The following is a 26,625-nucleotide window of genomic DNA, read 5'->3' as shown; positions in this document are numbered from 1 at the left end:
TGGTTCCTTGTTCTCCTTGTTTCCTTCTTTGCCAGTTTTCTGTCTATCTCCTGTCATGTCTTTTGGCTTTTTATGCCATTTGACAATCATGTCAAAAAGGGGGAGAAATTTGAGAATTGAATGTCTTTCCTCAGGGGGAGTAATAGACTTAGGGGGAGAATTTCATGTTAAAGGGAAGAATGTTTTTGATGTAACTAACTTACGTTGATATTGATATATTTTTTGTGTTGTGTATCTTTTGGTTTTGTAACCATTTACGTACATCATGTGGTGTTTCTATATTTGATGATGATGTATGTGTTTCATTCTTTATCTCACATGTGTTGTTTCTTTTCTCTCTTTATGCACATGTTTCTTGTTTATTTAACTTGTTATTATTTTCCATATGGTACCTTGATGTGTTTTGTTTAATGCCTTTCAGGAAAGACAAGTTAAAGCCAAGTCAAGATTCCGAACCTTCTTTTTGCAGCAACTTCCAAGGTTTAGATCTTTTAGACTAGGCTTATTTATTCTATAATCTTGAGTAGAATGTATTCTAAAACATTCAATATACTCTTGTGGTTTTGTCACGGATTGCCAAAGGGGGAGATTGTTGGGGACATATTTTTATATAATTGGCATATCCTTTGACAAAACGCACTTTACTTGTATTTGGGTAAATCTAAGTAGGTTCAAGATGATCATCACAAGTGGTTAAATTGAAGACATGAAGATTACTCAAGAACTGCTCAAGAAAAATGCAATCTGTAGGTCTTGATACCTCCTCGACAGAAGCACTATCTGTCAAGATTCATTAAATCTTAATAGATGTCTCGATCGATCGAGCTTACGGATTTTCAGATTATAGCCACAATGTTTTTAATCTAAAAGGCTATTTGTTTATGGGTTTGTATAATCCTTATTGGATTAGGAAAGCCCAAGATTTGTGTAAACCTATTTGGAATAGGAGAGCCCATTAAGCTCCTATTTAAAGGAGGTAGGAAAAAGAAAAACCTAACCCTAGAGAGCTTCATAAGATTTTCTTTTTGAAACCCTAGCCTCCTCCTACAGAAGAAAGAGTTCTTGCTGCGTTTCTTGTACACCTTTGGGTTTTGTGACCAAACAAAGTCTCTTACACCAACATTGAAGATCTTATTGGTGTTTTTATGTGAAGCTGCTGCAAATCAACTACAACAATCAAAGGGTTGTTGTGGAGTTAGTCACGTACTGGGATTCGTGCAAAGGAGTAAGCCGCGTACTGGGATCCGCGCATCAAACTGGTTAGTCACGTACTTGGGAGCCGTGCATCAAAGGTGGGAACTGTCACTATAGATCAAGTCCAATTGGGTATTGGGATAAGGGTTCAACTGTAGGTTGGTAAGGTACTTGGGATTCCTTTACTTGTAACCGATTGATTTGATAATAGTGGAGTTTCGGGAGTGGTGACTTGAAAATTACCCGGTGGAGTTTTTGCCGTAAGGGTTTTCTCCATTCATAAACAAATCACCGTGTTATTTAATTTCCACGCATATTTAGTTTTTGGTGATTTGTTTGTGCTTCCACGCAATTGCATGATTAATTGATTAATTAATAACTTTGCTAATTAATTAATTAGTATAATCACAAAAAGTCATTCAGATTGTGGCCTATCAACAAGGCCCCCAAGAAACTTCGTGAGGTAAATAAAGAGGCCTACACTCCAAAGCTAATCTCAATAGGCCCTTTTCACTATGGTGGAAAACAACCAAGAGACAAGGATGATGAAAGAGAACAAAGGGAAATGGAAAAGCTGAAAGTGGGATGCTTAAAGAAATTTTGTAATCGAACTAGGAAATCCCAAAAGGAAATAGCAAGGATCATTGAAGAAAACGAAGACAATATTCGCCGTTGTTGCTCAGAAAGCTTTGATATTTGCCGTGAAGATTTCGTGAAAATGGTTCTATTGGATTCAACATTTATCATTGAGCTCTTCTTGAGGAGTTACATGGGGGAAGAATTTGAAAATGATTATATATTAAGTAAACCATGGCTAAAGCTTGGCATAAGTCATGACTTGATATTACTTGCGAATCAGCTTCCATTTTTTATCCTAAAGGAGTTACACAATCAATTTTCCAGGTCTGAAGAAAACAATAATATTTCCTTTCGTAGGCTTGCATGCAAGTTTTTTCATCTCACTGGCAAGAAATTGCTCGAGAAGGAAATAAAACATTTCACAGATTTGAACAGATATTTCTACTATCCATCTACCCTCAAAAGCGGAAATGGCATCATTTCTGATCTACATAGTGCAACAGAGTTGTACGAGGCAGGAGTGATATTCAGAACAAGTGAAAAGGGAAGAATGTTACTTGACATTCAATTCCCAAACATGCCCTTGAAAAGAAGTCCATGCTTCAATTGCTCATGGCTCTTAAATTGCTTACCATGCTTGAAGTGCTTTCCTTGCTTGGAAGGTACTCAAACTTTCCTGTATGTTCCTCAGTTTTTGGTAGAAGACAAAACTGAAAGCCTTTTTTGAAACCTCATGGCCCTGGAGCAATGTCATTATCCATCTGAAGTTTACATATGAAATTATATATGTCTCTTGGATTATCTTATCGACGCTAGAGAAGATGTAGAGTTGCTCGTTGACAAAAAGATTATAATTAACATGTTAGGCAGCAATGAAGCAATTGCCACAATGGTAAACAAACTTGGACTTGAAATTGTGGAAACGGGTTCCTGTTACTTTGGTCTCGCTCAAGACCTTAACAAGCACTATGACGAATGTTGCAATCGTAATATGGGAAACTTGAGAAGTAGCTATTTCTCCAATCTTTGGAGAGGCACTGCAACTATTATTGGTCTTATAGTCCTGGGGTTCACTCTTTGGAATTTCATAAGGACTTACGTACGTCATTAAAAAGATTCAAAACATGAGTTGTGCTTAGTATCCGTTGGAGTGTATTGGGTTTGGTCTACATGTTATGAATGGCATCTGAGATTGTCATTTTTTTAATCCTATGGTACCTTTTGTTCCTAATCACCATATAACTGATTATGTATTTTAGCCGATAATGTTTATCTACTCACTATAAGAAAAACGAGCTATTGCGGCGGGCCTATTGCGGCGGGTGCAAAAACTGCCGCTATATGTCACCTATTGCGGCGCGTTTTTGGCCCGCCGCTGTACATGAGATCTATTGCGGCGTTCTACATGCCCGCCGCAATAGTTCTAGTATTTTGCGGCGTACTACAGCGGCGGGCCAAAGACCCGCCGCAATAGACCTGTTTTAGCGGCGTTAAGCATAGATATAGCGGCGGGTCAATGACCCGCCGCAATATGTACTCCTTTTTGCGGCGGGTTAGACCGCCGCAATAGACCTTTAAATTTCCCACTATTTTTTTCGCCTTCCCACTTGAAGATTAAATGGTAAATTACATCCGTTTGGCATGAAAATTGGCATGCATGTTAAGAACATATAGAAAATGTGATCCAACGGTTGGATTTTCAAAATATGAATTCCACAATAAATTATTAGTTGGTGTAACATTTTTTAGAGTTACATCAAGTGTAAATTGAACCCAACCCTATATTTCTTAATTCAATGTAAATTTTGACAAATTTTTCGTTAGATTACATTAACTTCATATATTTTTCATGCTTGCAAAATTTAAACGTGATCAAAGATTAATAGTCATGTCATCAATCAATTGTTTAAATTCAAGTTTTTGTAGTTTAAAATAACGCATAAAAGATGAGTTTAAAGATCAAATTGTAAATTACATTTGATTGGCATGAAAATTTGCATGCATGTTAAGAACATATAGAAAATGTAATCCAATGGTTAGATTTTCAAAATATGAATTCGATAATAAGTTATTGGGTGGTGTAACATTTTTTAGAGTTACATCAAGTGTAATATGAACCCAGCCTTATATTTCTTAATTTGATGTGAATTTTGATAAATCTACCGTTGGATTACATTATCTTCATATATTTTTCATGCTTACAAAATTTCATGGTGATCTAAGATTAATAGCTATGTCATCAATCAATTGTTTACATTCAAGTTTTTGTAGTTTAAAATAACACATAAAAGATGAGTTTAAAGATCAAATGGTAAATTACATCCGATTGGCATGAAAATTTGCATGCATGTTAAGAACATATAGAAACTGTAATCCAACGGTTGGATTTTCAAAATATGAATTTGATAATACGTTATTGGGTAGTGTAACATTTTTTAGAGTTACATCAGGTGTAATATGAATTCAGCCCTATATTTCTTAATTCGATGTGAATTTTGATAAATCTACCATTAGATTATATTATCTTCATATATTTTTCATGCTTACAAAATTTCATGGTGATCAAAAATTAATATCCATGTCATCAATCAATTGTTTAAATTCAAGTTTTTGTAGTTTAAAATAACGCATAAAGGATGAGTTTAAAGATCAAATAGTAAATTACATCCAATTGACATGAAAATTGGCATACATGTTAAAAACATATATAAAATCTAATCCAACGGTTAGATTTTCAAAATATGAGTTTAAGAATAAGTTATTGGTTGGTGTAACATTTTTTAAAGTTACATTAAGTGTAAATTGAACCCAACCCTATATTTCTTAATTCAATGTGAATTTTGACAAATCTACCGTTAGATTACATTATCTTCATATATTTTCATGTTTACAAAATTTCAAGGTGATCAAAGATTAATAACCATATCATTAATTAATTGTTTAAATTCAAGTTTTTGTAGTTTAAAATAACACATAAAAAATGAGTTTAAAGATAAAATGGTAAATTACATCCGATTAGCATGAAAATTTTCATGCATGTTACGAACATATAGAAAATGTGATCTAACGGTTGGATTTTCAAAATACAAATTCAACAATAAGTTATTGGTTGGTGTAACATTTTTTAGAGTTACATCAAGTGTAAATTGATCACAACCCTATATTTCTTAATTCGATGTGAATTTTGACAAATCTACCGTTAGATTACATTATCCTCATATATTTGTCATGTTTACAAAATTTCAAGGTGATCAAAGATTAATAACCATGTCATCAATCAATTGTTTAAATTCAAATTTTTGTAGTTTAAAATAACGCATAAAAGATGAGTTTAAAGATCAAATGGTAAATTACATCCGATTGGCATGCATGTTAAGAGCATATAGAAAATCTGATCCAACGGTTGGATTTTCAAAATATGAATTCAACAATAAATTATTGGCTGGTGTAACATTTTTTAGAGTTACATCAAGTGTAACTTGAACCCAACCTTATATTTCTTAATTCGATGTGAATTTTGACAAATCTACCGTTAGATTACATTATTTTCATATATTTTTTATACTTACAAAATTTCAAGGTGATAAAAAATTAATAACCATGTCATCAATCAATTATTTAAATTTGAGTTTTTGTAATTTAAAATAACGCATAAAAGATGAGTTTAAAGATCAAACGGTAAATTACACCCGATTGACATGAAAATTGGCATGCACGTTAAGAACATATAGAAAATGTGATCTAACAGTTGGATTTTTAAAATATGAATTCAACAATAGATTATTGGTTGGTGTAACATTTTTTAAAGTTACATCAAGTGTAACTTGAACCTAACCCTATATTTCTTAATTCGATGTGAATTTTGACAAATTTACTGTTAGATTACATTATATTCATATATTTTTCATGCTTGCAAAATTTCAAGGTGATCAAATATTAATAGTCATGTCATCAGTGAATTGTTTAAATTCAAGTTTTTGTAGTTTAAAATAACGCATAAAAGATGAGTTTAAAGATCAAATGGTAAATTATATACGATTGGCATGAAAATTGGCATGCATGTTAAAAACATATAGAACATGTAATCCAACGGTTGGATTTTCAAAATATGAATTCAAGAATAAGTTATTGGTTGGTGTAACATTCAATAATAAGTTATTGACCACGCCTTTCTCTAAATCCAACCGTTTGATTGTGACAATAATTTACTATAATTAACCTTTCATTATACTCTTCAAATCTAACGGTTAGATTTCAAATCAAAGTATGGCGCATGATGGATCTGTGATGTGTACTTGTATGGTTATGTTTACTCAATCTGGTTTTCCAATTTGGTTATGATGGACGTGTGCTTTATTATTTATTAAATGCTGACTTGGAATTTTAATATGCTAAATACGATTTTTTTAATTTTTTTTAATAGTCATGTTAGCATTTAGTGTGTGAACAGTGCACTCCGTTTACCACATAAGCAATTTCCATTAGTAAGATGATGATAAGGGTCAAATTGGAACGCATTTTTCATTTTAGGGACTAAAATCGATAAAATAGAAAAATAAAGACTAAAATAGAAATGACCCAAAAATATAGAGACAAAAAATGCATTTATACCTTCTTTTTTTTTTTTTTTTTTTTTTTTCACTCTTTCCCACGCCTAACTATTTTTTTCACTCTTTCCTCCCAATTGTCTTTTCCCTTCCCGCAAAAAATTTCCCCAAAATTATTTCCCACTTACGTCTTTCATTTGCCACATAAAAGTGTCATGGACTGAACTGAACCGATATATATATATATATATATTTAAAAGGCAGCAGTGATCAGTGGCTTACTGGTATGCTTCTGGTGTTTTGCCTAACTAATCCCAAGTTCGAGCCTTCGCGTGGGTTTTTCACTATTTATTATTATTTTTTTTAAAACCCTAGTAGTATGGTATAAATACCACATTTTATCTTCTCCTCTTCTCTTCAGCCGCCTCCATCCCTAATTTTCTCTCTAAGTCTCTTCAGCTCCTCCTCACCGACCCTCCTCCTGGCGTGTCGATGCCCGTAAGTCCCTATTTGGCTATCTTGTATACTATTTTCCATTTCTTAAATCTTTAATTTTTTTTTTCCTTACTTTCTGTATTTTGGCGAGATTTCCTTCTGAGGAGGACGCGTCAGTGTAGGAGAGAGTTGCGTGGCAGAGCTTCGGTGATCGACGGTTTAGAATTTCCGAAGATGGGAGGTGGCACCGGCACCGGAGAGAATGGCTATGGTGGCGGCACTTGGTAACTCAAAAGATTATTCACTGAAGCTGTACCTGTTATTCGCAAATAAACTCTAAACTAAGGCAAAGGTCAGTGAACGATGTTCTCTTAATTGTCAATTATATATTCGTGTGTGTTAAAGCAAGAAAGGTTTGAAGTATCTATTTGCAATTATAATGACGTATCTGAGGTAAGGGCTCATGGTGATTGTTTTGGCCTCTATTAGTGTGATCAAAATGTTTAATGTGAGATAAGAGATTGTAAATATTAGTGTTTTGACTTTTGGTTTAATGCTATACACTAGCTTTATGGGATTTCATTTGTTCAAATATTCTTTTTAGTATCTAGATTTAAATTGCATCAGATCAAATAAGCAATCACTGTGTATGGCTGTCTTCTTGTCAAATAAGCATCATTAATGGGTTGATATTGGAATTGGAAATATGGCCAAAGTCAGGAATCCAATTTCCAATACTTCAAAGTACTCAGTTTCGTTTTCAATCTCATTATAGATTTATACTATATAGTCCACTTACTCTTGATTCGTAAAAAGTAGTTTTAAAAGGTTGGTGGAAGAAACAATTGATGACTGCAAAGGCTATCAAATTGCATGTTTTGTATCGTAATTTGGTATGCCTCGTGTGCATGTGGTAATCGTTATACTACAATGGCTCTTTGGCCTCATCTCAAGGACCTCACACTCTTCCTCGTGAGCTTGATTGGCTACTTCACCCTATTGTAAGTTTGGTCCATTATTTTGGTAGATATATATAACTTTTCTCTCTTTTAAATGTTAACTTTTAATTTTGTTTTGAAAAGCTTCATATGCCCAACCGGTTCACATTTCTTTTTGTTTTCGACTTTCGTTCAAAAATCTTGGTTAAGGTTAAGAATTATACCTTTAGACTCACCTCTATTATCAAGCCCGCTTTTTTATTATTCTAGGATATCTTTTCAAGACAGAATTCTGATGTAAAAGAATACCAAAGAATTTTTATAGATTACATACAGGCACACACGCACACAACTAAGAGTACCCAAGGATTTGGAGTTAAGACACACTTGAGTTTAGTACTTTTTTTTTCTTTTTTTTTTCAAATCAANTAGTCCACTTACTCTTGATTCGTAAAATATACTATATATATATATATTAATAATAAATAAATAGTTCACTTATTCTTCCATCTCCATGGAAAGCAAACCGTTGGCGCCCAAAGAGAAAGCCTTGATTTAGTAATGCGCAAGTTGACATCAATGCTTGTAAGTTATTTATCTAAACTTTGTTCTGTAAGTTATTTATCTCCTTACAGCTTGCAAAAGGCCCTTACTCTACCAGTAACTCGTGAATGGCCACCAATTTTCATTCTATGATTGTGGTTTCTACTACTTTATTTTCTGCAAAGTATAATTGAATGACTTCATTTTATTATTTGTCTAAATGTCACAGATCTCAGTAGGAATGATGATTTATCCCTACCTTAAAGATTATTTCTGTAAATGAAAAATCATTTTATTAATTTCTAGTATGTGTATGTGTTTTAGCCTTTTAGGCTGTAAATTGCCATCAAGATATGCTATTTATGCGGTAATAGTGCTGTCTCATTTATTTCATTGATGAAATTTTGAGGCATGGCCCATTTCAAATCCTGGCTGACAATAGAAAGCTGACCATATGCAGACTATGTGTGGCTCAATGCTCATTTCTAGAATTTATTAACTATTTTGAAATAAAGTATTGTTATTTGATGGTGACTTTATCAGATCACTTTTTTTTATACAATATAGATATTTAAATCCGATAATTGTTTATGTTCTTTATTTGTTTTTATACAATATATGTGAACTGTTGAAAAAGCAAACACATTAATTTGATATTTCTCCCTCTGACCAACACTAGTCCACTTTATTTTAGGATTTTCAAACACACTGTGCTAGCTGTATTGAACTTCAGCACCTCATCAACTAATATGTTTAAGGTTATAGGCTTATAGCATATATTATAAGTTGTGTATGCTTTTTCTGTTTTTAATTTTTATAGACTCTATTAGTTGAATTAATTAAAACTCACATAGACAAGCATCTTATAGTTTAATTAGTTAGTATTTTTTGTTGTTTCCAATGAAGACATTCCGATTTCAAATCTTTACTTTCTGTCGTAAGTATTGAATTATTAAAAAAAAAAAAAACCTAGGACCCACATGTTTGCTTTAATTTTTTTGATAACAAATGTTTTCTTCTTGTATTGTCTTCTTTTATTTCTCTCAAATAAATCAAAAGGGAAATTAGGAGGAGCGCTCGTTGGGTCCATATGATTATAACAGCAATGTATTTCTTTAAAAAATTATTAATCCTTTATTATAATCATTAGAGCTTTATCATCTCCCAGCTATAAAATCCAACCAAATTCACCTTCCATGAATCTAAACAAAGATGTATTTGGAACTAAGGCTTAGTTCCAAATAAAAATGTATTGATGACTCTAAACAACAAAGATTTATTGATGACTTTATGTTGCTGATACTAAAATATATTTGGAGCTAAGGCTTAGTTGTTGTAAACCAAAAATAAGAAAATTGGTTAGCCTAATATGATTTTTCTAGCTATAAATTTAAGCTAGTTTATGGATACATGTGAATATTTGTGCATGAAGAATTTATGTCTCTTATTCTCTGAATATCTACAAACAAATATCTCCATCCTTACAATTTTATGAACAAAATAAGATAGAGAGAAGTGAAATGTATGAATATCAAGAATAAAATGATATATTGGATGAAAGAAAGAAAGAAGATAGACTTTTGAATGAATGGGCAATGTATGTGATTTTCTTCTTTTAATATGGAGATATTCTCATTTTTTACTAGGCCCAAAAGCCAGAAATTCTTGTACTTCTCTCTCTCTTTTTTTTTTTTTGAGTTATTCTTGTACCTCTCTTTGGTTAGTTTCTTCTCCTTAAAATTATATCTCAATGTTTGTGTTTTTTCTTAAAGAATTCATTATGTTCTAATACAATTATTTGAGATTTGGCTGTTAAGATTGGACTAATTGTTTGAGATTTGGCTGTGTTAAGATTGGCTGTGTTATTTGAGATTTTTAAACACATTGTGGGATTAAAGTTTTATGTATGGGATGATAGTGTGTAGCTTTTATGTTTATAAGGGAAAGAAATGATTGTTGTGTTTCTACTTGAACACAGGATGCTGGATCATGCAACTTATATGTATGTATGTAAGCATTTGTGTACCAAAAAAATTAAATTAAAAATAAAGGAAATTATAGTTAATAAATTATTTTGTTAATCTTATTTCAGGTCTGGTAATGTCATTGATTGGATCTTTGTTCACAATGCTTGTAGTAAGTTTTTTTCTGCAAACTCATGTGTCTGCTCCTTCTCGTGGTAGTTATGTTGCATTTGGTTCAAGGATATATAATTCTGAAACTTGTCTATTTTATTATATTAACACTTATTTCTATGGCAGACATTGATACTTCCTTGTGCTTTGTTTCCTGAGCATTGTGAGAGGGAAAATAACCCGGTTGCAGGTATGGCATCTACATATTATTATTATTGATTTACAACTATAGTTATGTATGTCCTTTGTAAATCATGGTTTTCCAACTCTACCCATTTTGGAATTTGTTTGAAGCCAATAGCTATGAACCCCCTTTATACCATTTTGATGTTGAATCACTCTGAATTTGAACACCTCCTTGCATTGGGGGTTGCAGGGTAATAGGATTTATAAATGCATGCAAATGATTTATGGAGCTTAAACTAGAAGTTCAATCATTACATTGTTGTTGTGTCTTGTGGGCAATATTGACAGCTTGATTATCATATTTGCTTCTCACTTCCATTATTTATATGGTTCTTCTTTTTTCAAGCAGCACTTTGTATTATAATTATTTCAATAGGTGTTGTATCATGTTCCTTTGGGACATATTCAGCCCTCTCCAAAATTGTTGAGAGTTTAAAGCATTGAAATTTTTGGGACATTCCCCAACAACAAGAGAAACTCGAATCATGTACTCTAGATTTGTATGATATTTATTCATTCTCCCTTTTCAATTTTGGATTTTGCATCACTCTTCTGTTTTGTGTTTATGTATTTTCCAATGAGAGCACCTTTTGTTACTACTAGAAAATCTACCACAAATACAATTATATTTCTATGTCAATATAATGTTTGTTTGGAGACATTTGTGGTATTAGTAGGACTAAAATTATTATGGGTTGTTTGTAATGGGACTTTTTTTAAAATTTTTTTTTTAAATTAACCTATAGCGGCGGGCAAAAAGCGCCGCTAAAGGTCTAAAATTATGTTATAATTGAAGCTCTATAGTGGTGTTTATAGCCTGCCACTAAATCTTCAAACATATAGCGGCGGGCGTGACCGCCTCTAAAAGGTGCATATGGTCAGTTGTACATGAAGCCCTATAGCGGCACTTGTTGCCTGCCGCTAAAGGTTGTCACCTATAGCGGCGCGCATATCCCGCCGCTAAAAGGTCAATTGAACTGAAATGTAACCACATATAGCGGCGGTTTTCTGCCCACCGCAATAGACCAAAACCGCCGTTAAATGATAGATCTATTGTGGCGTTTTTTGTTACCGCCGCAATAGAGCTATTGCGGCACCGCAAGGCTGGCGGGTAGAACCGCCGCAATAGTCCCTGCCGCAATAGGCCAAATGGACCTTTAGCGGCGCTTTTTTTGGCTTTTGCGGCGGTTTTGGCCCGCCGCAATAGGCCAGTTTTTTTGTAGTGCAACAAGAAGCCAATTTCATTTTAATTTTAATTTCCTCTAGTTTTAAATGTGAAGGGCAACTCTGTAAGTTTCTAGTGTCTATACATTGGCTATTCTAATTGTCCATCTGGTCTAATTTTTCTTTAACTTAATTTTAGTGATTTAGTTTGGGTTTTGTTGTAAAAGTCCAACACGTTCCACTAGCAATAGGAATTAGTCATCTGCTTAGGAGTTTCTTTTTTATCTTCAAATTTTTTAGCAAGTTGAAACCTAGCATGCACACATTGATTAGTACTTGGCTTGGGCCCATTGCATGGACCCTTCAAGATAATGACACTTAGCCAAAAGTGGACACGTATTATAATCCTGAAAGGTCCAATATACAGAAGCAGTAGACCCAATCTTTGTCTATTGATTTATCACCCTTTAAACCCCAAAATCCAAAATCACCAATCCATGAAAATAGCCTCAAATACCCTCAAGAAAAGGCTAAATACTGTGCCCGTGTTACTTTGCATAGTCCTGGAACAGCAACCCAAGTTTTAGTAATTACCCTTTGTTGGATTTCCAAATCCTATTATTCATTTTCTCATTATAAACCCTATAATCCTTATTTCTTACTATTTTCCAGTCTTTTTCCTTCTAAAGCCTAACCTTAAATCCTCAAAACCAAAGATCTTCAAAGCTAACTACCTTCCCCTTCTCCTGTGCCAACTCCTTCGTAACATGACAAGATATCATAATTTAAAAGTGAACTTTAAAACAAGCTAATGTACTCTTATTTTGTAGTTTCTAGTAAGATGCTTTTATGAGGTGAACCATTTGAAATCAAAGGAGATCGATTTCAATTCTTTGCTACGATGCCTTAAGACTATCAAGATTTTTGGGTTTGGAGAAAGTTTCCACACAAAGGAAGTATTCATTTTAGTGGTAGAATTTCTACTTAAGAATACAAAGGTGTTGGAGAAAATGGTTATTGCTGAACCACGGGTTATGCAAAATGAAACACTTAAGATGTTACTTAAACTTTTACAAGTGTATCAAAAGTTGTTAAGTTTCCCCGGATTCTCTCCACATGTAGTGGTTATTTTCCCATATCAATAAAAATCATTTTACATTGTTCAATGCTCTTAAATGATGAAATTCTCATAAGTAATTTGTAGTTATGCAGATTAGTTTAGTTCAATGAACTAAAATCTTGCTATGATTTGCTTTAGCTTCCAATTTCATTTACTTATGTTTTCATTGTAATGTTAAACTTGTTTTAGGATATATTCATGCTTAATGTCAATGGTTATGTTGCTTATAAATTTTTTAATTTGATTTTAATCACTTTGCAGTTTCAAACTTTCAATGACATTGTAAATTTCTTCTAGTTCTTTTTTCTTCAAAATGCATACAAAGTTTTATTATTATTGTGGGGGGTTCGAGGACAACACCCTTGCTAGACCATGCATGAGGAGCATATGAGCCCAATAGGTAGATGCTATAGTGGGAAAGTTGGCATTACTTGAAAAAAGGATTTGAACGAGGACCACTAAACGACTCAAGGAAGAAGAGAGGAGCCATGTCCTAGTGATAACCACCCTGAGGTAATGAAGAGGAGTATTGCCCCTGGTTTGGAGTTATGGAAGGAAAGAGAGTGGGAAACGTGTCAAGGAAGCACCCATCACTTCCGCATTGAATGCACTACACCAATTAGGTCTGCCACATTAATGGTTGAATGACACTTAAACAGTGCCAAGACAGCTTGTAGCTCACTCAACACTTTTTCCAAAGGTGGGATGGGACAAATATCTAGGGGAAATCAACCACCCTCCATGTGGAAGGTCAAGATGAAATGCTAGTTACTATAAAAGGAGGAGAGATCCCATTGAACAAGGATTAGACCCAAAGATTAGAGAGGAATCACTTAAACTTGTAATCTTCAAAGTGTAACAAGCTCTCCTCGACTAACTGAGGGAGACATTAATATACTTCTTATATATATTCTGCCTTATCCTTCTTCTCGGTTCCTATTTCTTTTCTATGGATCTTTTCTTCTAACTTCAGCCCATTGGCTAAGGGACCCACATGTTGGTCCGCTATACCCATCTCTAAAAATTAATTGTAGTGGGCTTGCCTCCAAAGCCCAGACCTCAATCCCTGGGTTGCTGGTAACTATTATTGCCTTGCACAATTATTATTTTTTGTTTATATTTTAGCAACAAAAATAGGACTAATTTTTTTTTATATGTTTCTAAAAAAAATGTTTTTTTAAAATATAATCTAAGAGCCCATTTGAGATGTATTTATAAACCAGCTTATTACTTCTTCTTCTTTTTACTATTTACGGGTCACTTATTTATTTTATTTAACTTTTGTTTATTTTTACTATTATTTGTGGGTTCCATAGATTCATCTACTTATTTTATTTAACTTATATATATATATATATATTAAGGTACTTTCAACAAAAGGTAGATAAATTTTTCCCAAAGGACACTAAAGGATAAAAAAAAAAAAAAAAAAAATTAAGTGTCCATTTGGAAACAACTTATCTAGTTTTTGCTAAAAAATTATTACTAAAAAGTATAATAAATAAAAAGTAAAAGTTAAATAAAGTAGATGACTCTCATAAGATCTGTAAATAATAGTAAAAATAAGTAATAAGTTAGCTTAAATTCTTCTATAATAAATTTTTAAAAAAAAAAAAAAACTAGCTTATAAGAACTTTTTTTTTTTTTTTGAAATGCTTATAAGTGCATTTCAAAAAAACACTAAAAATAAATAAATAAATAACTTTTTAAAAATTTTGAGATATAAAATAAACTTTTAAAGGTCAAAAATGGAAGTTCATACAAAATTTGGAAACCCAAAAGAATTTTTTTTTTTTTTTTAAAAGCATATGCACATATGACGCATCCACTATTCCACCGCAAAATCTACCCATTTCCCAAGAATATAGAAACAGAAAATCCAAACCCAATGCCAAAAATAATAATAATAATAATAATAAGTTAAAAGTATCTACTTGTATACCGTACAGAGAATCAACCAGCATCAAATAAACGATATCTCCTTAGGGCAGAAGTCTAAAGATCCGTTTAAATGAAAGGATGGAAAAGTGGAAAGATAAAAATTGTGGAATGATGGAAAAGTAGGAGAATAGAAAAGATTTAGTTTTTCCTCATTTGTGTTTGGTTGGAGGGGTGGAAAAGTAGAGGGATGGAAAACTTTTTTGTTTAGTTGAGATAAAAAATGAGAGGATGAAAAATAAAGTTGATATAAATTTATCATTATGTCCTTACAAATATATAAACAAAAAGTAACACATTTATTATTAAAAAAAATTTGTCTGGACACTTTAATTTTTTTTATTTATTTATAAAATAAGCAAATGCTAAAAGGATATTAAAAAAAAAAGATAAAAACAAACAAAAAGAACCAACGTCTACTGTGCAAAATTTTATCCAAAAAAAAAAAAAAACACCAAACCAACGAACATATTGTGTAAACCAAAAGAAATTTTATCCTGGCAAAAAAAAAAAAAAAAAAAAAAAAAAAACAACAAAAACAAAAGTAGAAAAAGACAAAAAGTTGGCCATTTGATGGAGAAGGACAATTTTGTCCAACTCACTTTCCCTCATTTTCTCTCTTATTTTCTCTCCATTTTGGAGAGATAGAATTGTGGTGGGCCCAGAGAGAAAACAGCTGGGCCCTGCCACTTTTTTCTCCCCTCCCCTTCTCAACCAAACACTTTTCCCACTCATTTTCTCTCTTATTTTCCTTTTTTTTTTTTTTTTTGCATCCTCCCTAAAATCTACCCAAGCAAACATAGTGTAAAGAGGAGTAGCTGAGTAGGAGACAACTCAATAGTCTCAGATAAGACAAGAGTTACAAGCCGTGTGTGGCTGAACTCAAAGAGAAAAAAAAAAAAAATATCTTGCACAGTGATAGCAGTGATTCCATCGGCGACTCAACAGTGATAATACAATATCATTTTTTTTTCTTTTTTTTCTCAAAAAACGCATGTGGTAAGACACAGTGACTAACCCATATGGCATTTTTTTTTAACCTTCATAACTGTCATGGGAATTACCTCATCGGGACTTGTGTTCTGATTCAAACAACATGACTCTTGGCTTTTGGAAGTGTCATAACTCTTGGTGAACCTCACTTGTCCATCACTAAGGACGGACGAGGTTCGCTACTAGTACGTCCTTCATTGGACGAGTAAATGAAGGATGAGTGTAAGAGGACGGTAAGAGAGGGACGAGCGTAACAACCACTCATTCTCCATTTTGTACGTTGTTATGGACGGCCATATGGACGAGAAATCAGCTTGGCGTTTACTTACACCATCATACACTACTGTAAGTTTTTTTTTTTTTAAAAATAAAAATAAAACTTACTCTCCTCTCCCCGTGTGTGTGTTAAAAATACTTAGTATTTAAAAAAAAAAAAAAAATGACTAGAATTACTAGACAAGATCACTCAGTGACGAGACTATTCTTCCTGACACACCTTAGCTTCTTTTTTATTTCAAATTTTTTTTATTAAAAGAAAAATAGCATCACCAAAATTTCGAACATTCTTTAGAACCAAAATAGCATCACCAGAATATTTTGGAAGGCCTTAACATATAAACTTAAAATTTTGGACTAAACTTGTTAGGCGTGATTGGTAACAATTCAAGCAACCAAAAATGCAAATATTTTCCACTAGAAACCAACAGGGCCACAGTTTGTACCTTTAAAATGAATTTCAAGAAACAAAATATACTATCCACTAGCAAAATACCCACCAGCATAGTCAATCCAAATTTAGAAAAGGATCAGATACCTAAAAAAATTAAGAAAAAAAAAAGAGAGAAATTTCATAATGATTTTTTAGCATACATCATGAGTTCATGACCAAGCAAATAATTTTTGGACTGATGTCAAAGACAACAACACACAACAATGGTGTGAGAGAGTTTTTTTTTTTTTTTGGGTAGCTGAAAAGGCAGAAGGTGGGTGTCACGCGGATTTGTAACCTATCCTTATTAGGTGTCAATTTTCTATGCATTGAATTAAATAAACGGTTGGGATTAAAACTATTGCACACCGTGCAAGACCCCTAGGTATTGCATGTGATATTAATCCTATATATATACACACACATACACACACACTCTTATTGTACTGTCTTTGGTTGTTGTTTTTCATTATTTAATTACATATTTATGTTCTAATATTCTAAAATAGTAATTGTTATGTAATAATTAAATGATTTACATTATTTGAGGTTTAAATATTTGGGTCAATAATTTTATGTTGTATAAGAAAATAAAAATATATATTATTTTTAATTTTTTTTAGAAACTACGAAACACCTTGAAATGGTACGCCAAAATAGACCAGTATCGAAATATTTCATTCCACTAAACAAAATTTTAGTTTGATGTTGGTAAAGTGAAAGAAAGTTAATAATAAAATATTGGTAAAATAAGATTTGGTGAGAAATAAAAAGTGAAAAGGAAGAAAATGTGTTAAGAAGACAATTTTGTTCAAAGCAAAAAAAGCCCCGGTTAGTGCTAGGGTCCGTTTAGATACAGCTTATTTTGTTGAAAACTAAAAAAACTATAGTAAAATAATTTTTAAATGTGTAAATAATACAATGAGACCCTTTTTTTTTTTGAATAAAGTTGTCGTGGTCCATCTATGAACCGTACATAAATAATATAAACAGTAATAAATAATGCTATTTATCTCTGAAAAGCAGAAAACATGTGAATAATAAAAAAAAAATTAAAAAATAAAAAAATAAAATAAAAAACGCAAAACGCCATAAATAATTCTCGTCCAGACGGTCACTTATTAATGTTAGGTATACCATTAATGGTGTGAGACTGTTTTCAACTACCAGAACGGGTACGATTTTTAAATGTTGAATTGAGTAAACCATAAACTAGTTGCTCGAAAGTACATATAACACGTAAGCTCGAAAGCCGTTCCCGACTTCCCCGTCCCTGTCAGGGGAGATGCCAACCATCTGTCCATTTTGCAAACACTCCTAGTGGGCCTGAAAAACACTACAATACAAGAAGGCGTTGAACTAATGTTTATTTATTATTCTTTTTTTTTTTTAATTTTTTTTTATGGGAAGCTAATGTTTATTTTGTCCCTACTTATTATTTTGACCTATGTCTTATTTTATGTGTACTATATATTCAGAAATAATAAAAAAAAGAGTTTGAGTGAAAAACATCTTACAATTACTCAAGACAAACTTCCATAATTAGCTTCTAAATATTCTAAAGCATGGGTTGCAGCAGACATGACTAGAAAAGGGGGATTAGGATGTAGAGTACCGAAGCAAGCATCATTCTGCTTATTCCAAATCATCCAGCTAGTTGTAAAAAATATTGCAATCTTTAGGTCATTTTTTCTTTGCATTATTTGATCAGCCACATCCACAAATGAAAGATTTGTACAATGAGATATGATCTCCCTTAAGCATGTGGACTTCCAAACTTTGTCAGAATATGTACAGTTTAGTAGGATACCAATAAGAGTGTGGGGTGCTATAGGTCATGAAGTCACTTTTGTACCCTTTAAAGCATTTATGAGTTACATCAACTTAAGGCTTTTTTAGTCTTTTCACTTTGGTACTTCCTTTGAAAAAAGGATTATGCTAATGTGTGCCCTTATGGCACACATTAACCATACCTTTGAAAAAATGGGATGGAGATATTATTTCTATGCAGCCTGTGAAATTGTGCAAAAAAGGTGTTGTACTGTGTGCAAAAAGAGTGCTAGTAAGACTTTTTGTTGACAGCTAAATATTAAGACCTTTTGTTGACAACTAAAAAGAATTTTCTTCTTTCACCAAAAAAAAAAAATTAATAATAAAAATAATAATAATAATAATAATCTTCTAGAGAAATTGTTAATGCCCTTTTGTTGACAACTAAAAAGAATTTTCTTCTTTCACCAAAAAAAAAAAAAAATCTTCTAGAGAAATTGTTAATGCGCATAAGTACACACAAAAGGCTAGACAAATACATAGACCTATTTGGTTAGGGTGTATGAACAACAGTTTTTAATGTATAAATACTGAAAATTGTGGATTTCAAAAAAAAAAGTTTGGTAAGGGTGTTTTTTACTAGAGTGTTTGAGTAATATTACTCATTTTAGGATGTTTAAATATTGAATTTAGAAAACTCTTCTAATTAGTTTTCAGTTTTCAAATAACGTTATTCAATAGCACTTTTGTAAATATGTTGAAAACCATGAGGCCACTCAATTAGAAAAAACAGACTTCTCTCTCTAACCATAGGGCCCACTTGTCAGCTTTTTTAAAATAAAACACACACATACCAAACATACAGTTATGTTTTTTCACACACTAAAACATGGTACCAAATACATTTTTTACTTTATGAATACTGAAAACACATGTTTCCATAACACTTTTTAAACCACAGTTTTCACATAATTGAAAATACATGTTTCCACAACACTTTTTATTTTCACATAATTTTAAACAACGATACTAGAAATCTCCAACTAAACGGGCTTATACTATTCATTTTTTCTTTCTCTTTTTTTGCTAAGAAAATATGTACTATTCTTAAAAATTAGGGTAAATTGCAAAATACACTCTTAATGTTTGGGATTGCTTGGATTTTATACTCCGAAGTTTGAAAAATTAAATTTTACACCCTGAAGTTTACTTCCATTTAGCAAAATCAAACCCTCCGTTAGTGGTTTGCTGATGTGTCCGTTAAGTGCCACATCATACTGTGACATTTGCTAGTTGGACCAATTAAATAGTGACACGTGCTATTAACTATTTAGGGGGTGTTTGGATTTTTTGTTTCCATAACTCATAACTCTGTTTCCATCAATCATAACTCAAAAATGGTGGGACCCATAACTGAGAAGTCTGTTTGGTTTTTCATAACTCCGTTTCCAGTTTTTGTTTCCATCACTCAATTTTTATTTTATTTTTGAGTAATGAGTTATTGAAACTGAAAACACATTTTAGGTGTTTTCAGTTTCCATAACTCTGTTTCCAATGGAATTTTGGTAATTAAACACATATACATGGGACCCACTGTCAGTGCAAAGTCACACCGGGCGCTGCTTTTGACGAATCCACCAACCGCTCCTTCTCAGTCTTCACACCAAAAATCAAACCACACAAAAATATCCCACATCCAACCTCAGAGCTCCTCTCACACACACCCTCAGCCCAACCCCACCTCAGCCAACCCACGCCGACCCAAGCTCAGACTGGCAAACGTGACGCCCAGAAAACCCAGATTTTTTTTTTTATAATCTTTCAAGTCCCAAAAAACCCAGATTTAGCACCAAATAGAAACATACAAAACTCACTAAAATTAAACTTAGAAATCTAAACATATGAAGTTCAAGATCAACTCAAAATTTAACATCAAAATCCATAATCAATATAAAAACATGACTTTTACTGGGTTTAGGGATACAGATTCGGAAAAAAAAAAAAGTTATAGAAGAAGCCGTAGAAGAAGAACCCAAAGACCCACAAATATCATCTTTTCCCCACCGTGCCAGCGGCTTCGAGCTCACCATCGGAGCAAACGGAGACCAAGCTGAAGAAGAAGAAGCAATAGAAGATGAAGATAAAGAAGAAGCAACTTTGATAAGCCAACAAGATCAATGCCTCCCACCTCTCAACATTTGGAATGAGTGACCATTCACAGAGGAATCTTTTCTCCTCTGCGCCTCAAAGCTTGGCATAAAGAAGAAGCAGCAGCTAAGCTAGACAGTGATGATTGTGTCGACGACTTCACTGGGTTTGTTGAGGGTTCTAGGAGAATATGTAGGATAAAGGGGAAAAATAAAGGGAAAAAATATGTGGGCTGAAGGGTTGAAATGAATATATGTTACGCGGGTAGGTTAACCGTGGCCTGACATTGTGCTCAAGCGTGGGTCCCACAAAAAAGTGGAAAAATTGAGTGATGAAAAGTTGAGTGAAGTGTGCCAAACTGGTGGGTTTAGGAAATTGTGATATTTTAAGTGATGAGTGACGAAAATTGAGTGAGGAGTGATGAGCGATGAAAAAAAAAAAAAACCAAACAACCCCTTAATGTCTTTAACTAAAATTAAAATAAATCTATATATATTTTTTATAGCATTTCTGATTTTCAGGTGTGGGGGGAAAAAGGCCCAATCTAACATAGTGGGCCTAGAGTCCCATGTAAGGGTTACTGTGCGTCCGAAGAGAAGGAGAGGTAAGGGCAAGGCCCATCTGGAAGAGGGACTCCCAAAAAGAAAAGTGATTACAATTCAAAGAGATCGCCTTCTGTCTGAAGAGGTTATACTTCTCTGACGCGAATAGTATGGATCAATTGAACATATAAAAGGTCAAAATGATCTTCTGAGAACTCCTCCTGATCAAGATAAGCTCTGGGTATATCTAGAGAAGATAAGAATGATGAAATATCTAAAGGAAAAGCTACTACCACCGCATTTAAGGCACTGCAACAACTTCTCTGGCCGCATTTATGTGGAGAAGACTTCTGAACAGTGTATCCTCACCTACCGCCACTTACTCAGACCTAAAGGAGATATTTGACATTACATATACTCAAGTAGGCTCACGGATGAGGTACAAGTGGACGATGGAGATGAGGAGAAGGGAGGTTATATAAAGGAAAGAAACTCCTGAGAAAGGGGAGAGGGGAGAAGAAAACAAAAAAGTTTTAGTGTAACCCCAAGATTTGTATTCACCACATAATCAATAATATACCTTTTCGGACACCAATTCTTTACGTGTAAATTCATGTTGGTTTATGCTTGAGGGTTGTGATTCATTGTTGTCGATTCCATAATCAGCTTAGCTCTTTTACCCATTCTCTACAAATTCATTGTCTTGGGCTTGGGCCACAAATCCTAACCCTACAATTGGCGCCGTCTGTGGGGAGGAGTTTGAGTGTAAGGGGAAGCAACAGCAGTTGGTCATGGCTGAACCAGGGCAACAACCGGCAGAATCTAGGGCGTCCCAGCATATAGACCCTTTTCTCAATTTGGAGCGGAGACAAGATCGTGAAGGCAGTGTGCATACTACACACACTGGGCGAAGTCAACCTCGTGGTGGAAGTCATGTGTCTCATGCAGAGAAGAATAGCATGCAAATAGAGATTGAAAGGTTAAGAAAGGAGTTGAGCCATGCAAAAAAAAAACGTACTGCCTCGCATTCTGATGAAGACTCGGGTGACGAACAAGACATCACTTATGAACAAAGGTCTCGAACTCCAGTCAGTGAATCTTTTTCATATGAAGATGTACACCCTCGCAAGAAGCAACCTCAAAGGCCATCACATGGAGGGGTGGGAAATGATGCCATGAGCAAGGCTTTGAATCAAATCTCTAGGTCACCTTTTACGCGCAGGATTGAAGGAGCAAAGCTTCCTCAGCGCTTTAATTAGCCAACCTTCACTATTTACAACAGTAAAACGGACCCTGTGGAACATGTGAGCCATTTTAACCAAAGGATGGCTGTCTACTCCAGAGATGAAGCTCTGATGTGTAAGGTGTTCCCTTCTAGTCTTGGACCCGTGGCAATGAGGTGGTTCGACAACCTGAAAGCAGACTCCATAAATTCCTACCAAGAGCTCACTCAAGCTTTTGGTTCACGTTTCGTCACATGCCGGAGGGCGGCCAGGCCCTTGTCTTTGCTGCTGTCCTTGAGCATGCGTGAAGGTGAATCCCTTAAGGGGTATTCAGATAGATATTGAGAGATGTTTAATGATATGGGGGGCAACTTTGATGCAATGGCCCTAGACACGTTTAAGCTGGGTCTCCCCACTGATCATGGTTTAAGGACATCCTTGTCCGGCAAACCTGTCATTAACATGCGTCAACTTATAGACCGTATTGAAAAATATAAAAGAGTTGAAGAAGATCAGCAACAAGGGAAGGGTAACGATAAGGTTATCCCCCAGGACAGGAAGGATTTCAGGTCGGATCGTTACAACAACAATAAGCCAAGGAGAAATTTTGCTGGGCAGTCGGGGTCAACAAATGCTCAAGCAGTCAATACAGTGTTCAAGGAGCCAGTTCATCAAGTTCTGGAAAAGATCAAAAATGAATCATTCTTTAGGTGGCCGAGTAAAATGGTAGGGAACCCTAAGAGACGCAATCACAATCTCCATTGTCAATACCACCAAGACCATGGGCATGCCATTGAAGATTGCAGAAGCTTGTGGGATCATTTGGACCAGCTAGTCCGTGAAGGCAGGTTGAGGCATCTTTTGCACCACTCTAGTGGCCAAGGAGGTCAAGTGAATTTTGAGTCCGAGAAGAGAGATTCTACGAAACCTCCATTAGGTACTATTAACGTCATTTTCGCAGCACCAGAAAGGACAGGGTCCTGGCCGTCCAAAGTTATGTCAGTGGCTCGGCTACCAGCAGGGGATATTGGTCGAGATCCGAGGAGCTCTAGACAGGCTGTCCCGCTCATTTTAGGCTTTTCGGACGAAGATAAAGCTGGAACCATTCAACCTCACGACGATGCTTTGGTAGTCACCCTCAGAATCGGGGGATATAATGTGAAGAGGATGATGGTGGATCAGGGTAGTGCAGTAGAGATTATGTATTCTGACCTCTACAAGGGGCTGAACCTCAGGCTTAATGACTTACTCCATACTGTTCTCTCTTGGTTAGCTTCGAGGGAAGGATGGTCACCCCGAAAGGACAGATATGGCTGCTCGTATAGACTGGCTCAGAAGTAGTGGAAGTGGACTTCATTGTTGTAGATGTTTACTCCCCTTATACGACAATTGTGGCTAGACCTTGGTTACACACGCTAGGGGCTGTTTCCTCCACTCTGCATCAAAAAGTTAAATATCCATCCGAAGGGTGCGTTTGTGAAATCTGCGGAGATCAATCCTCAGCTAGATAATGCTTGGTGGCTGCCATACGACGCGAACCTGAAACTGAATCCTCAGTTAGGGCGGAGGGAGACTTATAGCAATTAAGAGGACGATTGTCACCCGACGAAGATCTTGATGAAGGCGCTAAATGCGAGGACTTAGTGCAAGTTTTAATTGGGGGCAATCCCAAAAGATTCTTTAAAATCGGGTCTCAGATACCTCAACCAAAAAAGGAAGAGCTAATTGATTTCCTTGAAAGAAATATTGACGTATTCGCCTGGAGTACTTACGAAGCCCCAAGAGTGGATCCAAAGTTCATTTGCCATCATTTGAGGGTCAACCCGTTGAGTGTACCCAAGAAGCAGCCTTCTCGGCGGCCATCCAAAAAGCATGCGGATGCAGTCAAAGAAGAAGTGATGAAGCTCAAACAAGCTGGGGCTATTAAAGAAGTTTTTTATCCCGAATGGTTGGCAAATACTGTGGTGGTAAAGAAGAAGAGCGGAAAGTGGTGAGTTTGTGTGGACTTCACGGACTTAAATAGGGCTTGTCCTAAGGATTCTTTCCCTATGCCGAAAATCGATCAATTAGTAGATGCTACTGTTGGCCATCCTCGGATGAGTTTCTTGGATGCTTTCCAAGGCTACTATCAGATACCGTTAGCCCCAGATGACCAAGAGAAAACTGCTTTTGTTAACCCCATTGGTAATTACCATTATAAAGTGATGTCATTCGGTTTGAAAAACGCAGGTTCTACTTATTAGCGGATGATGACCAAGATGTTTGAATCATAATTGGGCAAAAGCGTTGAGGTCTATATAGACGATATGGTGGTAAAAAGCAAAATTATTTTTGAGCATGTGAAGGACCTTGATAACATTTTTGAAACCCTAAAGAGACACAAGTTGCGCTTGAACGCCTCGAAGTGCTCATTTGGGGTGGGATCAGGCAAATTTTTGGGTTACATGGTAACGCACAGGGGAATTGAGGTCAATCCTGATTAGATAAAGGCTATTCAAAATCTGTAGCCTCCTCGGAATCCGAAAGAGGTTCAGAAGTTAACAGGGATGAGCTGCTTTGAACCGATTCATCTCCAGGTCCGCGGATAGGTGTAAACCTTTCTTCTCACTGATCAACAAATGGAAGGGATTTGAATGGACTGAAGAATGCGCCTCAGCTTTCCAACAACTTAAAGACTACTTGGCTCGGCCATCGATTATGTCTAGCCCTGAGCCAGATGAGGTCTTATTTGCCTATATCGCAGTGGTTCCCCATGCTGTAAGTCTAGTGTTAGTAAGAGTGGATCAAAGTATACAAAGGCTGGTTTACTGTGTCAGTAAGTCTCCACATGAGGCCGAGATCAGATACTTGCCACTGGAGAAAGCTATTTTGGCAGTAGTACTTGGAACACGAAAATTGCCCCACTACTTCCAAGCAGATACTGTCGTTGTGCTCACGCAACTCCCGCTTAAGACCGTACTTCGAAGTGCCGACTACACGGGGAGGATAGCTAAGTGGGGCACTATCTTAGGAGCTTTTGATATTAAGTATATGCCTCGCACTTCAGTCAAAGGGCAGATCCTTGCGAATTTAGTGGCTGAGTTCATGGAACCCAGCTTAGAAGAAATAACGACAGAGAGAGACATGGATGAAAAATCGGTTGGCATGATTTCTCAACAAGATCCTGCCCACTGGGAAGTATATGTGGACGGCGCTGCGAACCGGAAAGGTTCTGGAGTAGGGTTAGTCTTGATATCTTCAGAGATGATCATCATTGAAAAGTCATTAAGGTTGGATTTCGGCGCAACCAATAACGAGGCAGAGTATGAAGCCCTATTGATGGGAATGTCTATGGCCCGAAGAATGGGAGGAAAGGCAGTGGAGTTGTTCTCGGACTCAAGATTAGTTGTGGGCCAAGTACAGGGGGAGTTTGAAGCGAAGGATGAAAGAATGTAAGGATACTTGAATCGAGTCAAACGTCTGCAGTCAGAATTCGAATTTTTCAGCTTGCTACATGTTCCTAGAAGCAGTAATGCACATGCAGATTCTTTGGCCACACTAGCCACCTCTTTGGAGCAAAATTTACTGAGAGTTATCATCGTCAAGGATTTCCATGAGCCCACCGGGACAGGAGGGGATGCAGTCCGAGTCCACCAAATCAGAGATAGTCTCTACTGGATGGACCTAATAACCAAATTCTTGAAAGATGACATTTTGCTGGAAGAACGGGGGGACGCTGACAAAATTCAAAGGAAGGCAACCAGATTTGGCTGTCCGAGGACCGAAAATTATACAAACGATCCTATTCGGGACCATACCTATTATGTATTTATCCAGGGACAGCTGAGTCGCTACTAGAAGAGTTGCATGAAGGAATTTGTGGGAGTCACACTGGAGGTAGGTCTTTGGCTCACCAAGCCATTACTCAAGGGTATTGGTGGCCAAACATGCAAAAAGAAGCCCATGATTATGTAAAGAAGTGCGATCAATGTCAACGATTTGCGCCAAACATACACTAACCAGGTGGAGTCCTCAACCCACTATCTAGTCCGTGGCCATTTGCACAGTGGGGTTTGGATATAGTGAGTCCATTCCCAAAGGCTGCAGGAAACAAGAAGTACCTTCTGGTCGGCACAGACTATTTCACCAAATAGGTTGAAGCTAAGCCTCTGGCTAATATCCGAGACATAGATGTGCAAAGATTTGTATGGAAGAATATCATTACTCGTTTTGGAGTTCCTCATACTCTCATCTCGGACAACGGCTTACAGTTTAACATAATGCGTTTCGGAGTTATTGTAGCGAACTGGGAATCACGAATAGATACTCTACCCCTACCTACCCTCAGGAGAATGTGATAGGTCACAATCTGAATGACCCCTTGTGATTAACCCTAATTAATTAATTTAGCCAAGTAATTAATTAATCAATTAATCATGCAATTTTATGGAAGAACAAACAAATCACCAAAAACTAAGTATG

The 26,625-nt window shown here is 35.3% G+C and overlaps 1 protein-coding gene, 1 long non-coding RNA gene and 1 pseudogene across 2 annotated transcripts; 2 read left to right on the top strand and 1 right to left on the bottom strand.

Annotated features, from left to right (window-relative positions):
- The first annotated feature begins 6,719 nt into the window (after positions 1–6,719).
- On the top strand, positions 6,720–13,075 carry LOC112013976 (uncharacterized). Its single transcript, XR_010626797.1, has 6 exons — positions 6,720–6,818; positions 6,907–7,107; positions 8,216–8,278; positions 10,329–10,372; positions 10,498–10,561; positions 10,748–13,075. It is a non-coding gene; the product is annotated as an uncharacterized LOC112013976 (long non-coding RNA).
- Positions 13,076–17,688: 4,613 nt separating this feature from the next.
- On the bottom strand, positions 17,689–17,796 carry LOC111984620 (U6atac minor spliceosomal RNA; annotated as a pseudogene).
- Positions 17,797–22,524: 4,728 nt separating this feature from the next.
- LOC136065171 (uncharacterized) lies at positions 22,525–23,505 on the top strand. Its single transcript, XM_065767966.1, has one exon. The coding sequence runs from the start codon at positions 22,525–22,527 to the stop codon at positions 23,503–23,505; it is 981 nt and encodes a 326-aa protein (XP_065624038.1).
- Positions 23,506–26,625: the final 3,120 nt, after the last annotated feature.

The sequence above is a fragment of the Quercus suber genome, unplaced genomic scaffold, assembly GCF_002906115.3.
Source record: "Quercus suber isolate HL8 unplaced genomic scaffold, Cork oak 2.0 scaffold_870, whole genome shotgun sequence".
Lineage (NCBI taxonomy): Eukaryota > Viridiplantae > Streptophyta > Magnoliopsida > Fagales > Fagaceae > Quercus > Quercus suber.
The sequence above is the reverse complement of the archived record's forward strand: the minus strand, read 5'-3'. Positions and strand labels throughout refer to the sequence as shown.